Below are 24,433 nucleotides of genomic sequence, written 5' to 3'. Positions count from 1 at the left end.
TCCCTTTTTCTTATAATAACAAAAGTGGGTGGAATGAGTTCATCTTACTGTGTTTTTAGTGGTTATATGGTTATTACACGTTTGGACTGTAATCCCTTTAGTTTTCTGATTCCTCAGAAAAAGTACAGACCACTTCATATCAGAATATGTGGTGGTACTCGTCAGAATCTTTTGTCCACGACAGAAACCTGTACAAGCAAATCCTAGAATTTTTTATTGCTTCCAGGCTAGTAAAAACAGTCTCTTTAATGTTGCACTCAGAAATTTTTTAGTGATAATGTTCTGTTGAATCCACTCTATCCAGCATTAAGAATGAACCCACTCACGCGGGCTGGCAACCGCCACCCCTACCTTATGAATTCTTAGGGATGTTTGATAATGTGGTTGGCATTGCTTTTTAAAATGCAAATACATGATGATAATATATTTTTATTTTTAAAAATTATTTTTATATCAACATATCAAAATAATCTAAAAGCATAAAAAAAAAATTAAATTTTCACAAAACACTATTAGGAATGCAATTTCAAACAGCGCCTTAATCTCTTTTTTGTCCTCAGGATTTGACGGAAACCAACTGCTTCATATTTAGTAACTATGATGGAATCAATTTTCACCAAATGCTTGAGACAATTTCCTTTGTAACATACGGCAAATTAACTAGTATCCTACACACTAGCCTTAGTTTAAGGTATATGAATCTCTGCAGCTATCAACTTGGTTATTTATGGGTGCATTCTCTGCAAAGATTGCTAACAATTTGGATCATTCTCAGGCCAAGCTTAGCTAGGAGTCCAAGGTCAAGTATGAATAACAAATACTGTTCTGAGTTAGCTGACATGATCATGCATCTTCTTATACATGGACTAGGGGCCAAAATCAGAAAAAGAAAAGGCTCAATCATTGTCTTCAAATGAATTGATATGATTTCAACAGGAAAAAGAAAGAGCTCAATAGATGTCTTCCAATCTGTTCATAACTAGGGTATGATTTCAAGTAAGAAGAAATTGCCTTCATCCATATTTGTTAGTAAGGATGGATTGGGAAAAATGGAAGGATAGGGAGGAGGAAGGAGAAATGATTGATAACTTACTATCCATCCAGTTGTTTGTCTGACAAAGAGAGAGTAAAGATGGAAGTCAATCCATCTAAATTAAAAGTACTGAAAATTACAAAGACAAATATAATGGTAGGAGTGTTAGAAATTACAAGTGAGAAAATCCCTCCTTGGGTCGCCATTCCTCTTGCTAGTCGGATACACTCAATCTCTCTTCTCCAATCCCTCCTTACAAACAGAGTATAAAATTTGAATCTCTCTTGTTGGCATCCAATTCTAAGATTTTGGCAGCGTGAAACAGACAAGAGACTTGTTCCACAGACAACAAGAACAAAAGGGGGGAGAGAAAACAAAATGCTTCCAAGTGAGTTTGGATTTGCTTAGAAATTGACAGAGACATGAGAAATTGCGTTTGTATCATTCTTTTGGTAATAACAGAATTTAAAACCCTGCAAGAACTAGACAGTAGATTGAGGCGAACCCTGTTTGGGATTGAAATCAAATCCCTATTCTTATTGTAGTCTCAATACAAAGCAAATCAAACAGTGAGGTTAGATCAATCCAGTGCAAGAAATTGCTGAGCTTCTATTGATTGACACTAAATTTGTAATAAATATTAATAACAACAAAGAAGATGAAACCAAGATTCAATGGACAATCAATTAGCAGAATGACTGTCTAAACAATGGAAGTCATAAGAGAAAAATATCTTGGTTCATTGAACTATCTGAAATTTTTGCTGGAATGCAGCAACTGGGTGGTCTTCTTGCAGGTTGGGTAAACACCATCCTCAGCTCTCCTCTTTCCACTTCTCACTTTGCAAGCTGAAGGAAGTGAGTGAAAAATATAGATCCTGTTATCAAGAGCTGAAGTTGAATAGATTTCTCGATTAAAGAGGGTGGTAATGTCCTCAAGTGGCCTCCTGACTCTTCTTTTATTGCTGGTGGGGAGAGGAGATTTGGATTTTGTGATTAGTGTAGCTTGCTTTGGAAAGAAAGGAGGGATGTTCTCCTTGTTGTCATCTTGACTAAGAAAGAGAACAGCCATTGGCAAGGGATACCGTGAGAGAGGTGGTGATGAAAGGGGAGAGGCAGGACTGGGCATACATAATGGTGGTATTTTGGAGGGGGGGAATTTCAAAACAAAATTTTGAAGTGGTTTTGTTTTCGGAGAAATAGTAAATTTTGATTTTGGCTTTCGTAGATGGAGGGAGGAGAAACTTTTTGGTAAGTTTCGTTTTGGCCTTTGGGATGTGTTTTTTTTTTTTTGGTTTTTCATAGACAGATGGAGGGAATAGAGGGTCTCTGATTTTTGGGCTTTGCCAGAATTTGGATTCTTCCAAACTCATATATAATATATTCCCCCTCACTTATTCAGTCTAGCCTAGAGCCCATGTTATAGTTTTTTAAAAATTATTTTTTTTAATATTTATTAAAATAATATTTTTTTTATTTTTTAAAATTTATATTCACACATCTAAATAATTTAAATATATATAAAAAATATTACTTTTTAAAAAAACTGCTTTTAAATAGCAAAAACAGACCGACTTTAACTATCGTGTCTTTCCTTTCCTACCTCCCTATCTCGTGAGAAACTGGCTTGTTCCTATTTGTATATTTATTTTACCTATGGACTGCGACAATGATTAAACAATAATAAAGAAAACACAGAAACTAAAAGAAAAGAGGCAACCGGCGGGGAATTGAACGTTCGTAGTCACCCAAAGCTATCAATGAAATAGCTTAGTACTGCCCACTGGAAGGTGTTTTGAAGATATGGCAGTTTTGTGTCATAACCAATCAAACACAGCATTCCTTTGTATCATGACTAATCTAACCAACGCCAGTTACATTGACATTATCTAACTAGAGCATCTTGCACAGTTAAATCAATGAACATATTTTGAAGCACTGAAGAAACAAGCGGCTCAAGCACCAGCTGGGTGGTCTGAGCAAAGTAAACAGGATGGATATTCTTGAAGATTATGCAAAATTAAAGACGTGGATGGTCAAGTCCGTTGAACCTGGAAGCGGAGCATCGATCGCAGTTGGGGTATTTACTATGTTTCCTGATTGAAGTGCTTTGAAGTTGAGAGATGTTAAACATGGTCCAAACAGCAGCAGGAAATAGAATATGTTGTCCCTGAAATAGGCGCAGCATATTGAACTATCAGTCACATAATCTAACTACTAAGTGCACATCTAACAAAGGGAGATATATAGAGAGAGGTGTACCTTCAACTGATCTGGCCATTTCATTTGAAGCTATTTCAACACCAGTTGTGCAGCAAATTTCTCAACCATGCGCATGTTTTCAGTTGTAAAGGAATACAAAACTTCCTTTTAGTAATAAAGTCAAAGCCAAGAAAACAAAAATGGTACCAGTAACTCAAAAAAAAAAAGGATATCTTCTCATCAAACATGGGATGGTTAAGCATCAGCAAGCTGTTATTGGTCACAATAGCTCGAACCATGATTTCTTTCGCTTCCTCGTGTTTCTTCTTCAGCATGTTGCATATCTGCAGGAAAATTAGCAAGGTCACTAGTTCTTTTGTTATTCTACAGCCACACCTAAGAAGAAACAAATTGACTACAAGAGAGCAGATGTTGGAATTGAGGGAGATTCTCTTTAAGGCCAGCTTGGTTCGTCAACAATCAATGAGCTCAAGTAGAAATATATATTAAAGTCAACCAATTTTGGAAACTAATTACTGAATAAAAAGATGGACGTAGCCAGACAGGGAACTATCAACTCGTATGAAACCACTACTGATAGTGAATATTGTTCCCGAGAGTGAAGAATCAAAGGTGAAAACATTGTTCAGCTGACCTTCTGAAACCATAAAAGTGAAACTTATCCATATATGGCCCTATTAACAATTTACATGGTTTAAATGCCTAGGAATTTGAAATTACCTGACAGTAACCAGAGAGGACACAAGGAAAAAAAAGGAAAAAACTTCTTCCACGAAACATGATTGATTCCAAGACACCAAATACCTACTCAAGTTCTGAATGGTTCTCCACTGCATTGCGTCATTGGGTAAGGGAGAGAGATTGATGGGAGCAATTCGACAAAAGGGAAAAAAAAATGGTTGCAATATAACAATTTCGAACCTCAGGATTGATTAGTGTTCCAAAAGCATGTATAGATACCAAAAATAACATAAATATACAGTTGACTTACATCCTCAAGCTCTTTCGCATATGCTTCAGCCTTTTCGACATTTCCATCATTTTCTGATGCCACAGAAATTTCTACATCTTTCATGTTCACCTCCTCAGTAATCTGTAGTCCGGAGGAATGGTCATAAAGAACAGTGGGGGTCACACTGGCTCCTCGATTACCTTGATCACAAACCTAGCCATTATTAAAGCAATGGAAGTTAGAAATTGCCTAATCATGTTTCAACCAACCATATCTTCCATATGAATTCTAGTAGTCATTGCTGATATGAAACCACATGTTTGGTGAAAATAAAAAAGGATACCTGATCTTCAACCATACTTTCTGGACATTCCTTAAAGTTTCTGCAAGCATGGGGAAAAAAAATGTGATATTCCAGAAAACAAGAAGTAACTTGAGTAGAAGAATCATAAACAATAGTTTGACACCTGTTTTCTCTAGGTGTCAAAGAGAGACGTTTGAGAGGTTTTGATGGCACTATATCTGTATTCAATGCCTGAAAAAATGCATATTATTTTGGTTCATGATACACCACAAGAAAAAATGATAAACCTTTGCTTAAAACTGAGCTACAGTCATCAAATCTTATAGAAAGTATAAATAAATTCATCATAGTAATCAATATTTGGGAGAAAAACCTCATTTGTTTTACGCTTCAAAGATGTGATCAGTGGCGTGTTTTTCTCAGCATTGCAAAGAGGAAGGACAGACTTGGATGCTTTATTTCCCTTTACTTCCATGTTTTTCTCTGAGTTTCTCAAAAAACTGATATCCCTTTCGCAAGTAACATTTGGACCTTTGTTTTCTCCCATAGTCCTTGTTGAAAGGCATGCATTCATCAGAAAGATATATCACAAACTCTTCACTAGATAAAATGAACAGGAGCAAGGAACAGGAAGCTCTCTCGCATCAACATACTTGGAATTTTTCATGCTAGAAAGATCAGGTGTCTTTTTCATAGCTTTAAGCCCTTCAGCAGAAATTATCTTCGAGTTCCGTAACAATCCAATGCTCGAAACCACAGTTCTGGAGTTCTCACTTGTCTGGGTATTGGACTTTGTCGTCTTACCAGTCGATCCGGAAGGATTAACTCCACAACTGAAAACATTTCCCAGAATCTCCCAAAGCTTAAAATGGAAAAATGATATTTCCCACAAGTCAAGGGAAGGGATACAGAAAAAATAATTGACAACATGTTGAGTTATTTAGATATTGTCAGTGCACCACAGCATATTGCAAATATGATATTTCCTACAAGTTACCTGTAAAGATGCAGAAAAATTATATGGCATCATACTAGCTTCTTTTTGTTGTCATGAGTGCATTACAACACGTGAAATATGCTGTCATGTCTATTGTCTATGGAGCATAATCAAAAACTACAAATGACATTCTAGTATGAACACTAATGGTATCAGAAACTCTAAATAGGAGAAAATGACTTCATAATCAGCAAATGGAATATCATGGCATAGGAAATCCTAAGAGAAATTTATAGGTCACACTTTAAGTGAAGTAATACAAGCATGCAATCCAGGGAGCAACAAATATCCAGAACATAAATATGAAAAATATGCAAGGAGTATCTTCATTGAATGAGGCAAAACCTAGTTCAGAAAGTTATAGTTGATTTGATCATCATGTCCAAAATTGTAAGTTATTCCCTTTTCTGGAGTAACAAGTTCAGCAGGTAAATTTGAAGAAACTTCAAAGCAGGTCTCACCCAAAATTATGAAGGTCATTAATGTTCATTTTGCTTCCTATCCCAGGAGGATTCCTCTTTGGCACTTCTTTATCAGCAAGAGTTCTTGGAGTAACAACTGCCTTGCTGCCTTTTTGTCCACCATCATAGTTGATACTTTCCCTGTTGAGATTGTAAGGGACACTGTCACTTGAAAACAACAATGGAATTCCATTTTTGCTGTTAACAGCTATACAATCTGATTTGGCTTCTAAAACTAGAAATTTTTCACCAGGGAATCAAAGAATAGAAGTTTATGTTTCCAAATGACAATTCCAGGAATAGAAGTGACTTTTCCTCACCTGATATTGCATAGACTTTTAACATTCTTTTCACTTCCCAGTAAAGTAGGTTCACCTTTTGATAATTCCCTAAAAGCTGATTTTGAATCCCCAACCAATTTTCTCCCCAAGTGTGCATCGATTGTAGTGAACCCCTGCCTGTGGACCAAAAACAAATGAGAATGCCTTGAACTAATTTTCTTTACTGCAGTTTTCAAAGAAAGCATGCTCACCTTTTCCCAATTTCTGGATGAATTAATTGCAAGGAAGAAATTCCTTTGCTCTCATATGAAGAAACCTCCACACCTTCTGAGGATGGGTGATGTAGCTGGGGCTCAGGTTCGGCAGATCTCCTAAAAAACTTAGAGCAGACGCCTCTTGATTCTTTCTCCTTTATGATTGTCATTTTATCAACCACGGGTTGGCTACAATAAATAAACAGAAACGCATCAGTACGACTCAGCTTCTCATTTCAGATCCTTACATCTTTCCTCAATGAACACAGTTACACACTGAAAACATTATGCTGTTTATCATTTACAAGACATTCATCAGTATATTTTCAGGTCACAGAACATCAACCTCCACAATAATTCCAAGTATTTATTTCGTAGTTTTTCCAAACACACTGCAGCTCAAGAGATAATGCATGGAATTCTTTGTTCCTTATTTTTCTTGATTCATATTGACAAAACAATCCTAATTAATAGAGTTAACAATTCACAGGTCGAGTATATTTTATAACCTTGCCAATGTAACCAAAAGTTTTGAAGCTGAATTCCGGATATCCTTGCTGGTATTGTTTTCTTGTGGTGCTGTCCCTGAAAAACTTCTGATGGAAGTGGTTTCAAAGTCTGAATCATCAGGCATTGGTTCAGCCTCTACTGTATTATCAATTGGGGTTCCACCATCTGTCCTTTTGCTTTCACCTCCATTATTGTCTGATCCAGTAAGATGTAGTGAATCTGAATTCTTTGGCTGTGCACTTTCATGGCTAGGATCAGTACCATCGACTATTCTGCCGTTAACAATTTGCTCTGCACCTGACTCTACATCTACATCTGTCCTCAGAGAACCAATTTCTATCTCTACATTTGAAACAATATCTTGAGTCGAATCGTTCTTGCTAAGAGACTGGACTGCTAATATCTGTGTTGTTTGTAGAGCATATGGTTCAGCTGGCACTGTCCTCTCAGGGGAACTACTTTGTCGGTCTGTTTCTTCAGCAGTAGCAGAAATTGATTTCTCTGTGGAAGTTCTTGCTCTGTGTGACACAACCGTGTCTTCTTTCATTCCTGATATTGAAGGCAAAATGACACTCAAAGAACTGTCTCCTTCTCCACCACCTAAAGTAGTCTCAACCTTTGAAGTCGGTACACTCTCTGATGCTGGAGGCTTTTCAGTTTGGCCATCATCAAGAACTGCATCAGAGCCCCTAGCCTGATTACCTTTGGAGCCTTGATGCATACTTCTATCTGAAACAACCCCATCAATATCTAGGTTCTTCAAGGAAGTTTTTTCATCTTTTTTTAAAGTTGAACCAAAATCAAAATTATCCAACCTGCATTATGAAAACAATTCATTATTTATTGACAATATATATATTCATTATTTATGTTCCAAATTCCATAACTCATTGTGTATTCTCGGGCATACCTTCTAGAAAATACTCTATCATAAGAGGACCAGTAATACCACAAAAAGATTGTTACGCACTTACTCATTAAAGTCAAAAGAGAATGAAAAGCTGTCCTTTTTCCTCTGACTATTACCCATAGGAGATTCCCCTTCAGATGTATCTTTAGATTTTGCAGCCTTTTTGGATGAGATTGGGAAATCAAGGTCTGACATGTCAACTTTGAAGGATGATAACTTGCCAAAATCACAACCCAGATCAAAATTCATATCTCTGAAAAGAATATTGCACCATAGGTTAGTACTCATAACCATATTCTTGTCCATGTGCCAAATAAGTATGTAAGACTAGTAAAAAAGCATATTTGCGTCAAAGCTATCACCAATTCGCAAAGCCATTTTTTAGAGGTGAAACAAGTTAACTGAGGAACAGCATAATTGCATATTATCTACCCAACTGAGTAATAGAAATAGGTTCAAAGAAATTGAAATATTTATAAGAGTTGAACTTAGAGAATGGCCAGAATCAGAGTAAAATATTTCGAGTCATACAACAGAAGGCAAGATTTTACAGCAAGATATATGGATTCAATAAGAGAAATTCTATGCTTGAGGTTTTTAAAAGCACTTACAAGTTCCCAAAGTTAAATGCCTTTTTCTTGCCACTGGAAACTGTGTCAAAGCCAAAATCCATTTTGTCATCATCCATCACTGACATTGATTTCCAGGAGCCAAGGAACTCATTTCCAATGTCAACATCTGCTTCAAAGATAATCTAGGATCTCACTATCCAGAGCATGAGAGAAACAATCTTATAGAAATCAACACAATCGCAGCATTTGACTGCTAATGGTCTATTCAAAGACCACTAGTTTTATCACAATGCTTAAATATCAACAACTACTCTACAACTAGGTAAAATTCGTAGAACAATGAAGATATCTGCACTGCCTATCAATGACATTCACTATGACTCTTCTAGAGTGCATAGTATGAATACGGTGTACCAAAGAGATTACCGAACAACGACTTTTTCTCTTTCGGATCAATTGATGATGAAGTTTTCTTCTCCGACTCTGCCATCTGCAAAATGATTAAACTGTTGTCATTGATTAATATGCCAGAAAACTGAATGTTAAAAAAAATGTCCATAAATCAGTAAAAAAGAAAAAACTAAGAAAGAAAATGTTCAGATTTAACAAAATAAACACAAAAATAGTGCATGACCTCATTTAGTAACAACTAATCAATTTTAACAATTCTGCTTGCAATAAAACTAATTAATGAGTGAAACTAAAACCTAAAGCTGAGAAGCAGAGAATTACTGAAGTAAGATGCAAAATCAATCAAAACTACAAAACAATAAGCACAAAAATTCCAAATAAAAAACAATAGTGCCGGATTGCATAACCTAATTTGAGCAAAGAATCAAAAACGAAAAACAAGGAATGCATCTCTTTTCAATCATCGAAACAACACCGAGATAGAAAATGAGATCGTGATTCCGTAAAAATTAGTTATAAAAATCGATCAAATACACAAACTATGAGTGAGAGAGAGAGAGAGAGAGAGAGAGAGAGAGAGAGAGAGAGAGAGAGAGAGAGAGAGAGAGAGAGAGAGAGATGCCTTGATGTTTGGTTCGCGAGAAAATATTAACGGATTTTGAGATTAGAGAGCGGAACCTGGAGTCTCCGTTGAGCGAAAATTTTTCAGCCTTTTGAATGTGCCTGGTCTTTATAAGGGGTTGGACATCGAATAGGCGGGAATGAACGAGCGACGACTAACGCCCGTCTGACTACATTTTGCATGAACGGCTGGATCTTTACTTCCTTCTCACGTCTGATGGTGACACGTGGAAGAATACTTTGACAACACGTCGTTCATGGAGTAATTGAGAAGGTTCACACGACATGCCGTTTAGTTCTGTTGATTGATGGTAACTCAAACTTATACTAAAGTAACTAAACCAAGTAGTTGGCTTGTTTGATTTCTTTTAAAAAAATTGTAGTGTACTTGAGCTTTAAAGTTTAGAGTGTAAACGTGATACGACTTATATTTTTAAAAAATTAAAATTGTTTTGTTTAAAATTAATATTTTTAGATCGTTTTGATGCGTTGGTATTAAAAATGATTTTTAAAAAATAAAAAAAATTATTTAATATATTTCTAAGTAAAAACATTTTAAACCGCAACTATTATCACAATCTTAAACAGGCTTTAATTATAGCCGGTACAAATACAATTCAAAGGTTGTCTTTCTTATTCAAGATCTCTACCCCAATAAAAATAAAATAAAAAATTGTATAATAACTATATTTGTTCAATGCATTTTTTATAAACAACGTTAACAAAATGAAAAAAATGTCTCTTGAAATATTAATTATTAGTAATCAGTGGTAGTTTGATTTAATAAAAAATGAGTAATTTTGAATATATATATTATTAAACTTATTGGATGGATAGAATATTTAATTGAGGTTATAATATAACTAGAAAAAAAAAGAAATAAATTCATATCATCTAATTATTATAACTTCTGATTTTGAATTGAAAAATTGCTACCATGAACTAATATCATAACAAAAATTTTAATTAATTATCAAAACATTTCTTAAAATATAGCAGCAGCATAAATTAATGTGTATAAATGGGTATAAAATACGAATTAAGAAATAGAAGAGGCAAAGCTAAATACATTAAAATTCTGAGGATGAAATAAACTATACAAATTCAGATTACTCTCAACACCTTTTCTTTGGGAATTCTTTTTCATAAATCAGCAAAATTCAACTTCTTTTCTTTTCTTTTCTTTTCCTTTTCTGTTTTTCCTTCAGAATGAAGGGAAAAAAAATATTCTGCTGACTGACAAAGCAGAGGCCTCTGAGGAGCAAAGTAGATATGCCTGAATCTATGTATCCTCTTATCGTCAACCTAACAGACCAATAGAAAACCAAATGTGAAGCTGCTGCGGTAAAAGGTCCAATAAAACACAACACAATCACAGTAGTAGTCCAAAATTCAGTTGCAAATGGCAACTATACTAGGAACTTCTTCCGCTGCAATTTTGGCATATAGACCCTTCTCCAAACCTTCCATTCCTTCTCTCTCTTTAACCTCCTCAGGTACATTAAACCCCGCTTCAGTTTTCCTCTTCAAAATTCAGAAACTTTTCTTTATATTTCAAGATTTAAGTGCATTTGGGGTTGACCCACCTCTTTTTCTTATGATCTCTTTGTGATTAGATTCTACAGTTTGTGAGTTTTTTATGGTTTTTAGTTGAGATAGCTGGTGGGTTTTTGCAGGGCTGAGTTTTGGGAGGGAGTCTTATGGAGGGATTGGTCTTGTGGGTAAGAAAGGGAGGCCTCAGTTTCATGTTGCAGTCGCCTGTGTTGCAACAGACATTGGCTCTGTTGAGGAGGTAAGCTTTTCTATTCTTGCCTTTTCATTTCCAAATTAATTCCTGTTATCATATGCTATATTGAGATCAGATTAGAACTTTGTTGTTCATTTCTTTTCTTAGTTTTATATTTTATTATGTCGAAAAGTTGTGAAGTGTTTGAATAAGATTTGAGAACTTGGTTTAATTTACATGTTTATTTGAAAGATTAATTTTGTTAATTAGTTGATCTCCTATGATAAGGCTTGGTGAAAGTGAAAATTATACTTCTAGAAGAAAGCATTATGTTGAAGAGAATGTGCTTAGCAAGGTTATATGAATTGCCGTACTTTTGATAGGCCCAGAAGCTTGCTTCGAAAGAAAACCAGAGACCAGTGTATCCATTTGCTGCAATAGTAGGGCAAGATGAGATGAAATTATGCCTTTTGTTAAATGTGATTGATCCCAAGATTGGAGGTGTCATGATCATGGGTGATAGAGGAACGGGGAAGTCCACGACTGTTAGGTCCTTGGTTGATTTACTTCCTGAAATTAAGGTAGTTGCTGGTGACCCCTATAATTCAGATCCAGAAGATCCAGAGTCCATGGGTATTGAAGTCAGGGAGAGTGTCGTGAAAGGGGAGAATCTCACTGTTGTCATGACCAAAATTAACATGGTCGATTTGCCATTGGGAGCAACGGAGGATAGGGTTTGTGGGACAATTGACATCGAAAAGGCTCTCACCGAGGGGGTAAAGGCATTTGAGCCTGGTCTTCTTGCTAAAGCTAATAGAGGGATTCTTTATGTTGATGAAGTTAATCTTTTGGATGATCACTTAGTGGATGTTCTATTAGATTCTGCTGCTTCAGGGTGGAACACAGTGGAGAGAGAGGGTATTTCGATTTCACATCCTGCAAGGTTTATTTTGATTGGTTCTGGTAATCCTGAAGAAGGAGAGCTAAGGCCACAGCTACTAGATAGATTTGGAATGCATGCACAAGTGGGGACTGTAAGGGATGCGGAGCTCAGAGTGAAAATCGTGGAAGAGAGAGCTCGATTTGACAAAAATCCAAAGGAATTTCGTCATTCTTACAAGGCAGAGCAAGAGAAACTCCGGCAACAAATTGCCTCAGCTAGGGCTTGTCTTTCATCTGTACAGATAGATCATGATCTGAAGGTTAAAATCTCTAAGGTTTGTGCAGAGCTTAATGTTGATGGATTGAGAGGAGACATCGTGACAAATAGAGCTGCAAAATCCCTCGCTGCCCTGAAGGGTAGGGATCAAGTAACCGCAGAAGATATTGCTACTGTCATCCCCAATTGTTTGAGACATCGTCTTCGGAAGGATCCATTGGAGTCAATTGACTCAGGTTTACTTGTCATTGAGAAATTTTATGAGGTTTTTAGCTGATGGCAGTAATTTTAGAATTACATTTCTGTGATTTTTGTAACGGTTCCTCTAATTATATTTTCTCTTTTTATCATGTTGCCTTCTCACGGTACCTTTGTTACATGTTCTACATAAATGGACATCTGTTATGTTATTGAGGATTTTGTATCGAATTGAAGAGAATATGCTATGCCTGCATATTCTGCTACTCTTCTCCTACTCTTCTGTGGTTGCATGCTTTTTGTACAAGAGTTGCCAAAATGTTTGTCTCACACATCCCTGGAAAATGAAATTAGAGATTCATGCTTTTCTCTAGGTTTATTCGAATGAATCTTGATATCAGTTACAAAATGGTCAAACCATTTGTTAAAGTATATTTTGTTTAAATCTATAATTAATGTACACTTTTAATAGAGCATTGACTATGGATATTTTTTAACTATATTTTGATACAATAAAAAATTAAAAATCATTATAATTGTATCCAATTTATAATTTTTTTATAAAATATTTTTATTTTTATTTTAATAAACTAATTAGTTACAAGATATATATACCAAGAAAGGATTCATTGAAAATTTTATAGATTTTGATAAATGGACCTCCGTTTAATCTTTTTTCTAGAGAAAACAAAAGCAAGCATGAAACAATTTACAAGACAAGGACAAAGTGCTCATTTGGCAAATGTACATGTACGAAAAGAACCGGCTTTTTCTTTCTTACAACTCAAAGGGCAGCTTGGTTGGTTCTAATATCATATAATTCATATTTAACATTTCTTCCAGAGATTGGAGAAGAAAATAAAAGTAAATATACTATTCCTTTTCATTTCTTTATCCTTTTGTATCAAATCTTTGCTTGCACTTTCATGACAAACCACCACCAATCAGGGAACTAGATCAAAGGTAAATACACTAAGCCTGTATTAAGAGAAAATACTCTGAAGAGCATAAAGCCACTATATTATATACGATCTTAAGAATCTGCAATCGGCAGAATACTTTAATATAAACTTTAAATCTTTATCGAGATTCCACATTTTGGAGAGCAACAACAAATAATTTTACCAAACGATTAGAAACAAGTTTATTTATACAATTTGCAGAAATTCACAACACTTGGACAAGGAACATGTTACCAAAAGTAGCATCTATGAAAAACAAAGGTCTTATTTGTAGAGAGGCAAGCAGTTTAAGATTCCTGCAAATACACAACAAGCTTCTTCAACGCTACCGTTAAAGGGCCAAGTCAACATAAGCAGGCATTAGGTGCACTTCATTTTCAAACGCAGAAGAAACTGAAGATATGCAATGCTATTTGTTAACAGCTTTAGTGCTGGGAAATGGGATGAGTTCAAGCAAGGACTAAGCTACTGAAAAACTTTAAGTCATTCAACGGAACTGAGGTTGAAGGAGACAACTGCAATTTACTCCATAAAGAATTTGTGGCAATTTGATCTAGTTACCTCCTTCCCTCCAGAATAATCAGTCTCCCCAATTTACAATTGCCTAAAAGACATGACACATTCTGCTTATCTACCCACAAAGCTATTTTAGCACATAAATTTGATAAAACTAACAATATTTTTCAACAGGCGTGGGTTGTGAGGGGTTTTATCGCAGAAGGAAGATTATTCCAAGAATCTGAGTACAACCCTACAATATTTTTCCTGAATAATTCAACGCATCACCATATCTTTGTTTGCACCTTTAGGAAACTTGAACCTTGGATTCTGCTCCATAAATGCTGGTGGCCGTTGGAAGACCACCGAAGCAGCTTTAATCAAAATCCCAGCAGTTAAACCCCATATCAAATACTTTTTATTCTCTGTTTCGTAGTCAAAGAAATGAATCAGATACTTTTCTCCCATCCATTCACTCTCCTCTACTCGTCGATTTTCATCCTGAACAAAACATTTGATTTCATATTCTTTTTAAAGAAACCTAATGATTAAGTCAACTAATTAAAGTGAAAATGGTGAACCTTGATGAACATTTCCAAGGGAGCATCAAATATTGCTTCCACTTCAGCAGGATTTGGAGTGGGCTTGAATGCCTTCTTATTGGAGAGGATGCCTATAACAGGAATTACTCTGAGGAGGTGCTGCAAGAAAAGCAATCATTGCTAAAACAGAAAAATAAAGACAACAGCAGCTTAATTTTCTTTGATGTCTAACAGACACATTTATCAGACAACTCAAATGCTATACACCACCCATACAGACCCAAGCAATCTGTATATCATGCACATATCATAGCTATCAACAGAGTATCACATTGTTATTGATTTTAAAACAAAAGATGACTGCATCACCATTTCATGTTGATTATCACGGTTGCATAACTGAAAATAGCTAGATAGCTAACAGATGAATCCTCTTGCACTCTTCTCAAATCTCACGGTTAGGAGGTTCACCTCACATACCCTGACTTTAGAAAAAAAAACTTGTTATGGTAAAAGAAGAAAGCAAGAAGTACAATAGAAAAGAGCCACTAAACTTTCAAAAGACTTTCATGATACATAAATGATGAATGACGGTCTGGATTATGAAAAAATTAAAATTCCATTATGTGCATCCATGTTTGCCAGTCTAGTCTGGAAGCATTCTAGCATCATCTTCATAACTTCCAGATATGATAAGTTAAACTTATTAATTGAAACATCCGTTGACTACCTATTCTTTGACAGGTATAAAATAATTCATTTCAGATATACGAGGCCAACCACCATGACATACTAACACAGGGGGAAGAGGTATTATCAAGACCACTTATAAGAAGAATAGTGGTGGGTGACATTTTCTAGGAACTGTCAAAACATCATGTGGTAAATCATTATTCAAGTTGTGAAAAACAGGTTGTCCAGGTCTAAGCTGCTGAAAGAGGTTGCTGCAAGTACTAGATTTTCAGATATTTGTCAGTTAATTGTTTTTGCTTCTTGTTTAGTTGTCTCTTTGTACAATCATTGCTGTAATTAGGATCATATCATGTGCCAAGTTGTTTCTTGATCAATGAAGGTTTCAATTATCAAAAAAGAAAAGAAGTAAAAGTGGAAATAAGTCCTGCCTGGAAAATCTTTATGAGCCCATCAAATTCCTGCCACTCACATCCTTATTGATACAAACCAGCCTTCTCCCCCTCCAAACACCTAATAAGAGTAAAGAGAAGAAATTTCACTATTTACCCCTCAATGACAGGGGCTAATCACAAGATTCCTCAAGGTTTTGGACTCTAATTCCTGCTGGTAATCTTGTGTTTGTCCACATTTCATTCCACAAGGTCAGAGGTGGTCTAAACCTCAAATTGCCAACCAGTATTACAAGAATAACTCCCCCATTCCAAGCAAATTTTGAGACAATCATACAGGTTAATTGGTCAAATGAAATATTATGGAAATCAGCAGAAATCATAATCCATAGAAAGAAGGAAAGTCCACCATAAATGTCGAGAACATAGAACAAGTACCCTTTTCATACCTTAGACAGAAATGGTTCAAGAACGGTAACAACATCCACAAGTGAGGGATCCAACCCAATTTCCTCCTTCGCCTCTCTTGTTGCTGTTTCAAAATCATCCTTATCTCTCTCATCTACTTTCCCCCCGGGTAATGAAACTTCACCTGCAACCAAAAATACCCACTTAGTGGAATGACCAACCAACAACTATCACCCATACCTCTCATCAGTGCCGCTATTACATTTTCACTACTCAGTCACAAATATGAGAAAAGAAAAGCAATTTTCAATCTCAAGTCTTTATTAGCAAATGATAACCAATAGCTTTGCATAATACAAGACTCGTATTGTCCCACTACCTTAACCTCTCTAGTGAATCATTAAGTTTTTGAAATTTTATCTCTAAGTTTTATCAAATAATCGAGATGTTGTTCAATTGAGTTCAACAACTTTTGCTCTATTTGATTCCTTCAACGTTGCATGAAAGAGACAAAATGATTCAAATTTTAAACCTTTCTGGGTTTTAGCATTTGTTTAAGTATATAATAACTCAGCCGAGATGAGTTCAAATAATTTGAACTTGGGAGAAAAGCTCAAAAGATAGCAATCAGATTCAATACATTTTATCTTCCACAGTCTTACTCCTATCTCTATCCAGTCTAACCACTCAAGTTGAGAAGTATCATTTAAGAGCAGTTACTATTAACTACATTATGCAAAAACTACAACATTGAAAAATTATCTAAGTGAATTGCCCTTAAACTCTATTTCTTATCATGAATTAAAAAAGAAATGAAAATCTTGGCACACGCATCCCACCAAATAAAGAGCATCCACAAGTCAGCCAGCCACGATAACCATTCAACTGAATTGACAACAAATCCCCAGAGCTAAAGAAAAATTAAAAAAAATCAGCAAGCAAACAGCATTCAAAAACTCCAATTCTCATAAGAAAGAAAATCCACAAACCTGAATGAGTAGACAATCTGGAGGATCTCTTAGTCAAAATAACACGAAATTCACCAGCATCACCTTCAAAGATGCAGACCAAAACGGCAGCTCTTTTGGGTCTAAACCTTTCACGGTCTTTAAAAATTGAGGTTGCAGATTCTTGAAAACCCACTTGGGAAACAACTTTACCTGCACTTTCCTCTATGTTTTGCTCTTCAATTTCATCTGGTGATGGAGAGGGTGGCTTGTAGAAGCGAAGCTGCTGGGCTAAAGCCACAAGCCTTTGTGATCCATAAGAGTCCATGACTGTAAAGGTTGGTGCTTTATGCAGTGGAGAAGATAGTAATAGCTTTGTTCTTAACAAAGAAATTATGAAGTGATGATTTTTGGCATAATATATATTACTTGCAAGGAGGATTAGCTTTGCTTTGGTTGTGATTATTGCTACTATGCAGTGTTTTAAAACCCGGCCTAGCTCGGCGGATTGATTGGAATCTGGCTGACTTCAAAGCTGGAATCGGGCTGGTTGATGAAAAAGACTCATAAGAAAATTGGCCCAGCAAAACTCGGTTGAGCCGAGAAAACCCGACTGTTTTATATATATATATATATATATATATATATATATATATGTTAAACGATGTAGTTTTTGGCTTTAGCTTTTTACTGTCGATTAATTCTCGTCTCTCTTCAAAGTTCATAGCCATATTAATTTTTGGTTAGTCTTCAGCCCCCCCCCCCTCTCTTTCTCTCTCTCTCTCTCACTTAGACAGCCAAGACTGCAAAAATAGAAAGAAACAGTTTTTCAATCTTAACAATTATATTCGATCACACTCCTTCTCATTCTCTCCCTCTCTTTCTCCACATATTCCCCAACAGATCGTCGCCTCTTAGTCTTCCTCGACGACTTGTCACTCAAATCTTCCTCGACGACTTGTTACTCAAATCTTCCCACTTAGTCCTGTTCAATTCTCTCAAATCTTGTGATTTCGATCTTGATTTCAAGCTTGTTGATGACTCAAAACTCGCCCTTCAACGTTATGGCCAGTACTTATATGATAACTTAATTCTCTTCTCTCCTTCAATCAAAAGTAAGTTGTTGAATCCAAACAAATTGTTGTTTGTTGTTATCAAGTTATGATTTTTATAGTTCAATTTTCGTTTTGAGAAAATGGGTTTTGTTACAATTTTGTTTTTTTTTTTGTTTTCTTAGAATAATTTGTAATTTGGGATTTTTTTTAGGATTTGGTGGTGCATTGGATTTAGCTCTAGCTACTAAATGTGGGGTTTATTTTGATGAGGTTGGTGTAGAATTCATGATGTATTGAATGTTTTTGTCATTTTATTTTATAAGAGTTTGCCCTTAGCGATTTGGCTTGAAAAAAAAAGAGAGCAGGTCCAAGCTTGAAGGCTCGCTGGAATGAGTTTATATAAAGTAGAGAATATAATTATTTTGTTTATTGAGTTTACGTTATATTGTAGGATCCATTGCCATGGTTATTATCATAAAAGTTATTTTTTAGGTTGACCCGGGTCAACCCATCTGATCCGTGACCCGATCATTATACTGGATCAACCATCGGGTCGGGTTTAAAAACTATTCTACTATGAATTGAGCTATGTTTTTTAGGTTTAATTTATATAATGTTTATATCAGGGAGTTTTTTAAAATATTTTTTTAATATATTAAAATTATATATTTTTTAAAAAAATTATTTTTATATTAATACATATATAAAACTACAAAAAAAAAATACAATGTTACCACAAAAACAAAAATGCAAAACAAATAATTTTGATTTGGAACAAATATTGAAGCCATTTTACAAAAGTATTTTGATTTTGTATGAGCTGGAAACAAAATTTTGAGAATTAGTACATTTTATTGTTGCTTTTATTTTTGTAAAATTCAGTTGTGAGAGTTATTATTAAGGTGTATTTTTAAATCAGTTTGGTGTATTTAATGGAATAAATTTGGCTCTTTCAAATAATAATTTTATTTTTCCAAAAGAAATAAAATTTGTTAGAAGGTACTTCAAATTCCAGCTCAATAATTTAAGAAAAAGAGTACATCATCTTACTATGAGACCAATTTTTTAAATTATTGATGATCTCGATTTTTTTAAAGAAGTATTCTTTTAAAATAATTAGGTTGTTCATTGATTAGTTTTTTATACAATAAGATTAATTTCCTTTCAAATCACGTTTTAAAGACATGTTTAGAAGTGTGGTTGCGGTTGGTTTTCAAAGTGTTTTTCGTGTCGAAATACATCAAAATAATATTTTTTTTATTTTTTAAAAATTATTTTTGAGATCAACACATCAAAATGATTTAAAACACATAAAAAAATTAATTTTTAACAAAACAAAATTTAATTTTTTTGAAGACGCGTTTCCAAACACTCACTTGTAACTTTTATCAAAACACATTTTTTTTTTCTATTTGTACATACTAGCTCTATCATTTGTTTAAAACTTTACTTCTTTTTTTACCCCAGCATTCTCAATACTTATTATTATTTAATTTTAGAATTAAATAATTACTTGAAAGAGTTTTCATTATTGAAATTATAAAATAAAAAATATATTTATTTAGTTAAAATATATTTATTGGGAATAACACAACCACATAGATTATATTATTTTCAACAGTGTAATTCAATAGGTTAAATTGTTGGAAACAACCTAACTTATTGATGTATTTTTTTTATTTTTAAGTTTAATTTAAAATTTTAAACAATACTTTATCCTCTACAAATTAAAATAACTGGTTTATTGATGTCATTTTATTCTCAATAGTAATCAATTTGAATTCTTATAAAAATTAAGAAAACATCGAAAAACAACCATAATTATAAATCTTTGAATTGGTGAAAGCTATAAAGCAAGAAACTGAGGCCTTTTCATGAAGCCAGCAAAAGGGTGCAATCATAAATCTCATGAACCACCAAAACCAAGTGAATTTCCTTTTTCTTGTTACCGATCCAGCACCATAAATGAAAGAATTATTGCCCCATATCAGCCTATCCTCTGCTGTTGAAAATCAAAACACACCAGTGCTATGCACGCCATAATACTAGCTGGACTTGTTTACCAAGGCACCAGTCCAAGCAATGTGCTTCTGATGTTGTTATCAAGTTGAAGGATTCTTCATCTTTTTAAGTGGAAATAAAACTGCTGACAAAGAATCTTGGCACTTGAGAAAGAATGTAATTTGCAGAACCTCAAGCCAACTTTTCAAACCAAACAGATGAGCTTATTGACAACTTCCATTCATGACAGAACTAGAGACAACCACAACCATCCAACTTATAAGAATGAATTGCACCAGTAATGTAGCGAAAATGAACTGCAATAAAAGATGCAAAGGTTTCTCGCAGCACAAGGATTCTCAAAAAGTGACAATAACTAACGGTGAGGAACTTTACAGAGCAACTGAAGAATTATAAGATTTCTAAAAATACATCATGGATTCACCACCAAGAAAATTCTGTCTATTTACACCACAAATACGTATGAACTTTCAAAATAGAGAAAGTAAAAACACATCAAGGAGAACAAAAAACATGAAGAAGAATGACAATTGTCATTCACAAATGCAGGCCTGATCTACAGTTTCTGTGCTATATGCAAAAGCATTTCACTATCACATCACATCACTCCCCTTATAAAACATCAGTAATGAGTTTTCTTATCTGAAACAAAAATGACCGAAAATAGAATAAGCCCTTCTGATCTATACTTTTGCTTCGCATTAAGATACCAACTGTTCACGTTTATTGTTTGCTGCATCAGATTTAATGCTTCCCTCAAGTGAAACCCTTTTTTCAGCTGGTGGGTAAGATAATCTCTGCGCCGTTGGAGTTCCTTTCCCATTAAATAATGATGGTTTAGATGAAACTGGTGTTTTTCTGGTTGGCAACTTTGTCGTTTCATCAACCTTATTAGCCTGCCTGCCCTTCATTTTCTTTGGACTAACAGACTTGGCAGCGACACGGCTTTCCCATGGTCGAGTAGCAATCCAACGTTCCTTCCAACTCCAGCCCCAATTAGCTTTCCCAAGTTCATAATTAACCACCCCAAGGTCATGACCGTAGCTGGCCCTCCACTGTATTTCATGGGATTTTTATGGTGATTTCCATTTTGTTTTTGTCCCTTCCAGAAAACTATAATGAAAAATTAACACTTCAGAATTTGAAAAACCTGATGAGAAAAGGCATATGCCATTGCTCGTTCCCGCTTAACTGCTGCTTCTTCCCTCTGATGTATTCTTGCAAGAATTTTCTCCATTGTTTCACAGCCACCACTCCATTCAACCTGTCATTCGTTTCAACTAGTACTCTTTGAAAAATATGGCCTCATATGGTAAGTGGAGCGTAGAATAATTTATGGACATCAACACAATAAAGCCAGCAAATAAAGTTTGAACATTCGATTTCTAATAAAAGAGAAATTAAGTGACCTTCATCATTATTTTTTTACACTCAACAGGACGCACATGGCTGTTACATTGTAGACACATGAACAATCTCAGAACTGCAAAGTGTGGCAAGTCTTAAAGGACCCAAAGTTCCACAGATTCGACTCCATTTAATAGTTCCACATGAGCCTTCCCTTATGGAAAACAAAAAGACCTACATAACTACAACATCCATCAACTCTACATCGATGTTAAAGTAATCAGTTTTTAGTTTGATTGACAATATACGCATAATTTTTTTTTCTAACCTCCAGATCATGAAGCTTTGCCTCAAGTTTTAGTTGATTCTCTAATTTCTTCTGTCTTAACCGGCCCTCGGTAACCATAAAGAGTCTACGGGCTCTAATCTGGGCCTGTATTTGGCTCCATGAGTGAAGGTAGTTCAAAGTAGTTGCAGCTTGCTTTTTGAAAGAATAATTCTGGGTGATGATCTGTAATCTCACTTTACCTTTCAAACAGCGAAGAGTTTTCCTAGCCTGCATCATCAGGAAATGATTTAATGAACAATTGCACATTCATATGTGCATCTCTCTCCATTTATATGCATATCCATGGATTGCACATGTAGTACAGACAATGGACATACCCTGTAAGCCCTGAATGCCGTTTGAATCCGAGTGGCAGCCAAATCCTCAACTGGCATGTCAGGAAATCTGGGATTGGCCCTATTGGAACCATTTGCAAAGCTTGCAGATTCTTTTTGAAGCTTGTGCTTCCATTTGAAGCCATTTGATTTTTCAGAAGTTGAAGACCCCTGTTCAGATTGCAGGAACAGATGTGGTAACATCTAATAGATCAAAAAAGAAAAAACTTCTTTGCCATCATCCTAACAACAACAATTCCAACAATGAACATATCTGCCTTGAAATAATCTTGAATCAGCAGTTGTTTACAATTAAAGAATTGAATGGCCAGATTACAATAAACCTCAATAGAGTAAGGAATCTGAATTCATTATGAAAATATAAATAAGGAGCAAAATATATATACAGCAGATTAACTTTGGATGATTCAATACCTTTGCTTGTTTTGAGCTGTCATCCTTCACTTTCTTTATGCTAATTATTGTCTTAAACCAATCTCCAGAACCCATTGTAGAAGTCAGATGTCTGCTTCCAACTTAACATAAACCTGGCGGTAAAATATAAACAGCATCAGCATTTTGTACATTTTGCAAAAGTTACATAGCATTCAAAACATCCATTTCTTCCATTTCTTGGTTAACCAAATAAACAGTCATGAGTGAAACTGAACTGGGAGACATACAAAGCCATAAAAAACAATAAAGGAAACAAAATTGTATAAAATACTGCAGCATTGAAAATGTTAGCATCTGACTGACTGTTCTACCTCTCAAAAGGAAATTTGAGTTCATATAGTTAAACAACCAATTGATCATGGAAACTAACTGCAGATTTCCAAAATATTATAGCTTAGTTCATCTCATCAGCTTGCATTAAACATTCAATTCCTCTTCTCTCCCAACCAACAAAGAAGTAGAATCCCAGAAACAATCCCTCTATTCAACAACAAAACTCATTAATTTTTAATACTTAATCACGTTAAGCAACAACTAGATTCAAAACAAATCTGATTGAGACAAATGAATTCAACAGAAACTACAACATCCAGATCTCACCCCATTTTTCATTGTCAACAAATGGAATTGTCAAATCACATTGGTCAATCTAAAAGTCAAAGCCCAAAGAAGAGTTGTTTCAGAAAGAGAAAACAGAAACATAAAATATTGGCATGTAAGGCATACCTGAGAAGCCAGTACTGTATGGAAATGGGCAGTCAAGTTTTCGTGGGAAAACAAAGGTGGTGGTGACAATAGTACTTGTAGTAAAGAAGAAGCAAAGCCCTGAAAAAGAAAAGGAAAAAGAAAAAGAAAAAGAAAAAGAAAAAGCAAGAATAAAAGCGGGTAATGAAATGTGGATTCCTATGGCCCCATGGCCCGCATTTTTTATTTTCCTATCCAAAAACGCTCACCAGCAAATATTTGACAATTTTGTAAATATAAACAATATCATAAAATCCCATTGTCCCTCAATCAAGGATTCAACAACTACAATGTTGTTTGTCCTACGTGGGTGGTGTAATGTTGGCAGCTGTGTTTTTTTGGGTTTGAATAATTCAACAATAGAAGGCACAGGTTAACAAACCATGACAAGGTTTAATAAAATGGTAGATGGTTGTTTAATTGCATCTTTAATTTTTTGTCAAATTCTATTGATTTTAAAAATTAAATTTTGTTGTTTGCATTGTTTTCAAACATGGACTAGGCGGCTATCAACTTGGCTGAACGGGAGTTTGAACCAGTTCGAATTAAAAAAAAAAACAAGAAGAAAAAAACCTACTTGACTTAGTCAAAATCAAGGTTGACCTGGTAACCCTGTCAACCCGGTCAAAACCCGACTATCAATTAGTTGATTTTTTTTTTGAATTTTTTTTTCAAAACTATGCCATTTCAATTGTTTAGAAAAAGAGATTCTTTTATCGACTCTCCTGACTTGTAACCCGGATCTTATCCGAATCAACTTTCGAGTTGAATTTTAAAACTATAATTGTTTGTAGTCACTAAATTTGATAACCATATTTAAATCAAACTTTATATTTTTAATTTAATTTAATTGCTATATTTTTTTAGACTCTAAACAAAATAACAAGTTCATTAAATGAACTTCAAAAGTTCAGAGAATGTTTGGTATTATTTATGGTTGTTATTTTTTTATTTTATTTTATTTTATTTTTCCTTCTAAAATAGAAACTTATCTATTTTAAATTCTTTTTATTAGAAAAAGAAAAACCAATAATCAACTTCTGAGTTTTGATAATTTTTAACAATTGTTGCTAGTTTCTTATGTTTAGAAAAAACA

The 24,433-nt window shown here is 34.7% G+C and overlaps 4 protein-coding genes across 10 annotated transcripts; 1 reads left to right on the top strand and 3 right to left on the bottom strand.

Moving 5' to 3' along the window:
• Window positions 1-2,759: 2,759 nt before the first annotated feature.
• On the bottom strand, window positions 2,760-8,986 carry LOC18103203 (uncharacterized protein At4g18490). The gene is made up of 15 exons (XM_052445404.1): window positions 8,923-8,986; window positions 8,536-8,662; window positions 7,989-8,177; window positions 7,014-7,829; window positions 6,502-6,693; window positions 6,290-6,427; window positions 5,970-6,110; window positions 5,165-5,344; window positions 4,885-5,062; window positions 4,675-4,742; window positions 4,551-4,590; window positions 4,247-4,420; window positions 3,468-3,578; window positions 3,295-3,369; window positions 2,760-3,202 (listed from the first exon to the last, which is right to left on the bottom strand). Exons 1-14 carry the CDS (start codon window positions 8,984-8,986, stop codon window positions 3,325-3,327), a joined length of 2,463 nt encoding a protein of 820 aa, XP_052301364.1. The 3' UTR covers window positions 2,760-3,202; window positions 3,295-3,324.
• Window positions 8,987-10,676: 1,690 nt separating this feature from the next.
• Window positions 10,677-12,823, top strand: LOC7472323 (magnesium-chelatase subunit ChlI, chloroplastic). The gene is made up of 3 exons (XM_002316802.4): window positions 10,677-11,024; window positions 11,205-11,320; window positions 11,638-12,823. The coding sequence occupies exons 1-3, from the start codon at window positions 10,931-10,933 to the stop codon at window positions 12,688-12,690; spliced, it is 1,263 nt and encodes a 420-aa protein (XP_002316838.1). The 5' UTR covers window positions 10,677-10,930; the 3' UTR covers window positions 12,691-12,823.
• A 997-nt stretch (window positions 12,824-13,820) lies between these two features.
• On the bottom strand, window positions 13,821-17,526 carry LOC7455922 (nudix hydrolase 15, mitochondrial). The gene is made up of 4 exons (XM_024611711.2): window positions 17,093-17,526; window positions 16,145-16,287; window positions 14,653-14,772; window positions 13,821-14,572 (listed from the first exon to the last, which is right to left on the bottom strand). The coding sequence occupies exons 1-4, from the start codon at window positions 17,376-17,378 to the stop codon at window positions 14,348-14,350; spliced, it is 774 nt and encodes a 257-aa protein (XP_024467479.2). The 5' UTR covers window positions 17,379-17,526; the 3' UTR covers window positions 13,821-14,347.
• Window positions 17,527-20,525: 2,999 nt separating this feature from the next.
• Window positions 20,526-23,482, bottom strand: LOC7472324 (protein IQ-DOMAIN 9). Of its 7 annotated transcripts, none has more exons than XM_024580912.2 (6): window positions 23,320-23,482; window positions 22,573-22,685; window positions 22,141-22,341; window positions 21,803-22,030; window positions 21,278-21,391; window positions 20,526-21,182 (listed from the first exon to the last, which is right to left on the bottom strand). In XM_024580912.2, the coding sequence occupies exons 2-6, from the start codon at window positions 22,645-22,647 to the stop codon at window positions 20,829-20,831; spliced, it is 972 nt and encodes a 323-aa protein (XP_024436680.1). In that variant the 5' UTR covers window positions 22,648-22,685; window positions 23,320-23,482; the 3' UTR covers window positions 20,526-20,828. The 7 variants fall into 7 exon arrangements, with proteins under 7 accessions (XP_024436680.1, XP_002317436.1, XP_024436681.1 ...); XM_002317400.4 differs by having other exon boundaries at window positions 22,141-22,308; XM_024580913.2 differs by lacking the exon at window positions 23,320-23,482 and adding an exon at window positions 23,194-23,313.
• Between the last annotated feature and the right edge of the window lie 951 nt (window positions 23,483-24,433).

Source organism: Populus trichocarpa, chromosome 11 (genome assembly GCF_000002775.5).
Source record: "Populus trichocarpa isolate Nisqually-1 chromosome 11, P.trichocarpa_v4.1, whole genome shotgun sequence".
NCBI classification, from domain to species: Eukaryota; Viridiplantae; Streptophyta; class Magnoliopsida; order Malpighiales; family Salicaceae; genus Populus; species Populus trichocarpa.
This window is presented reverse-complemented; position numbering and strand designations above follow the sequence as displayed.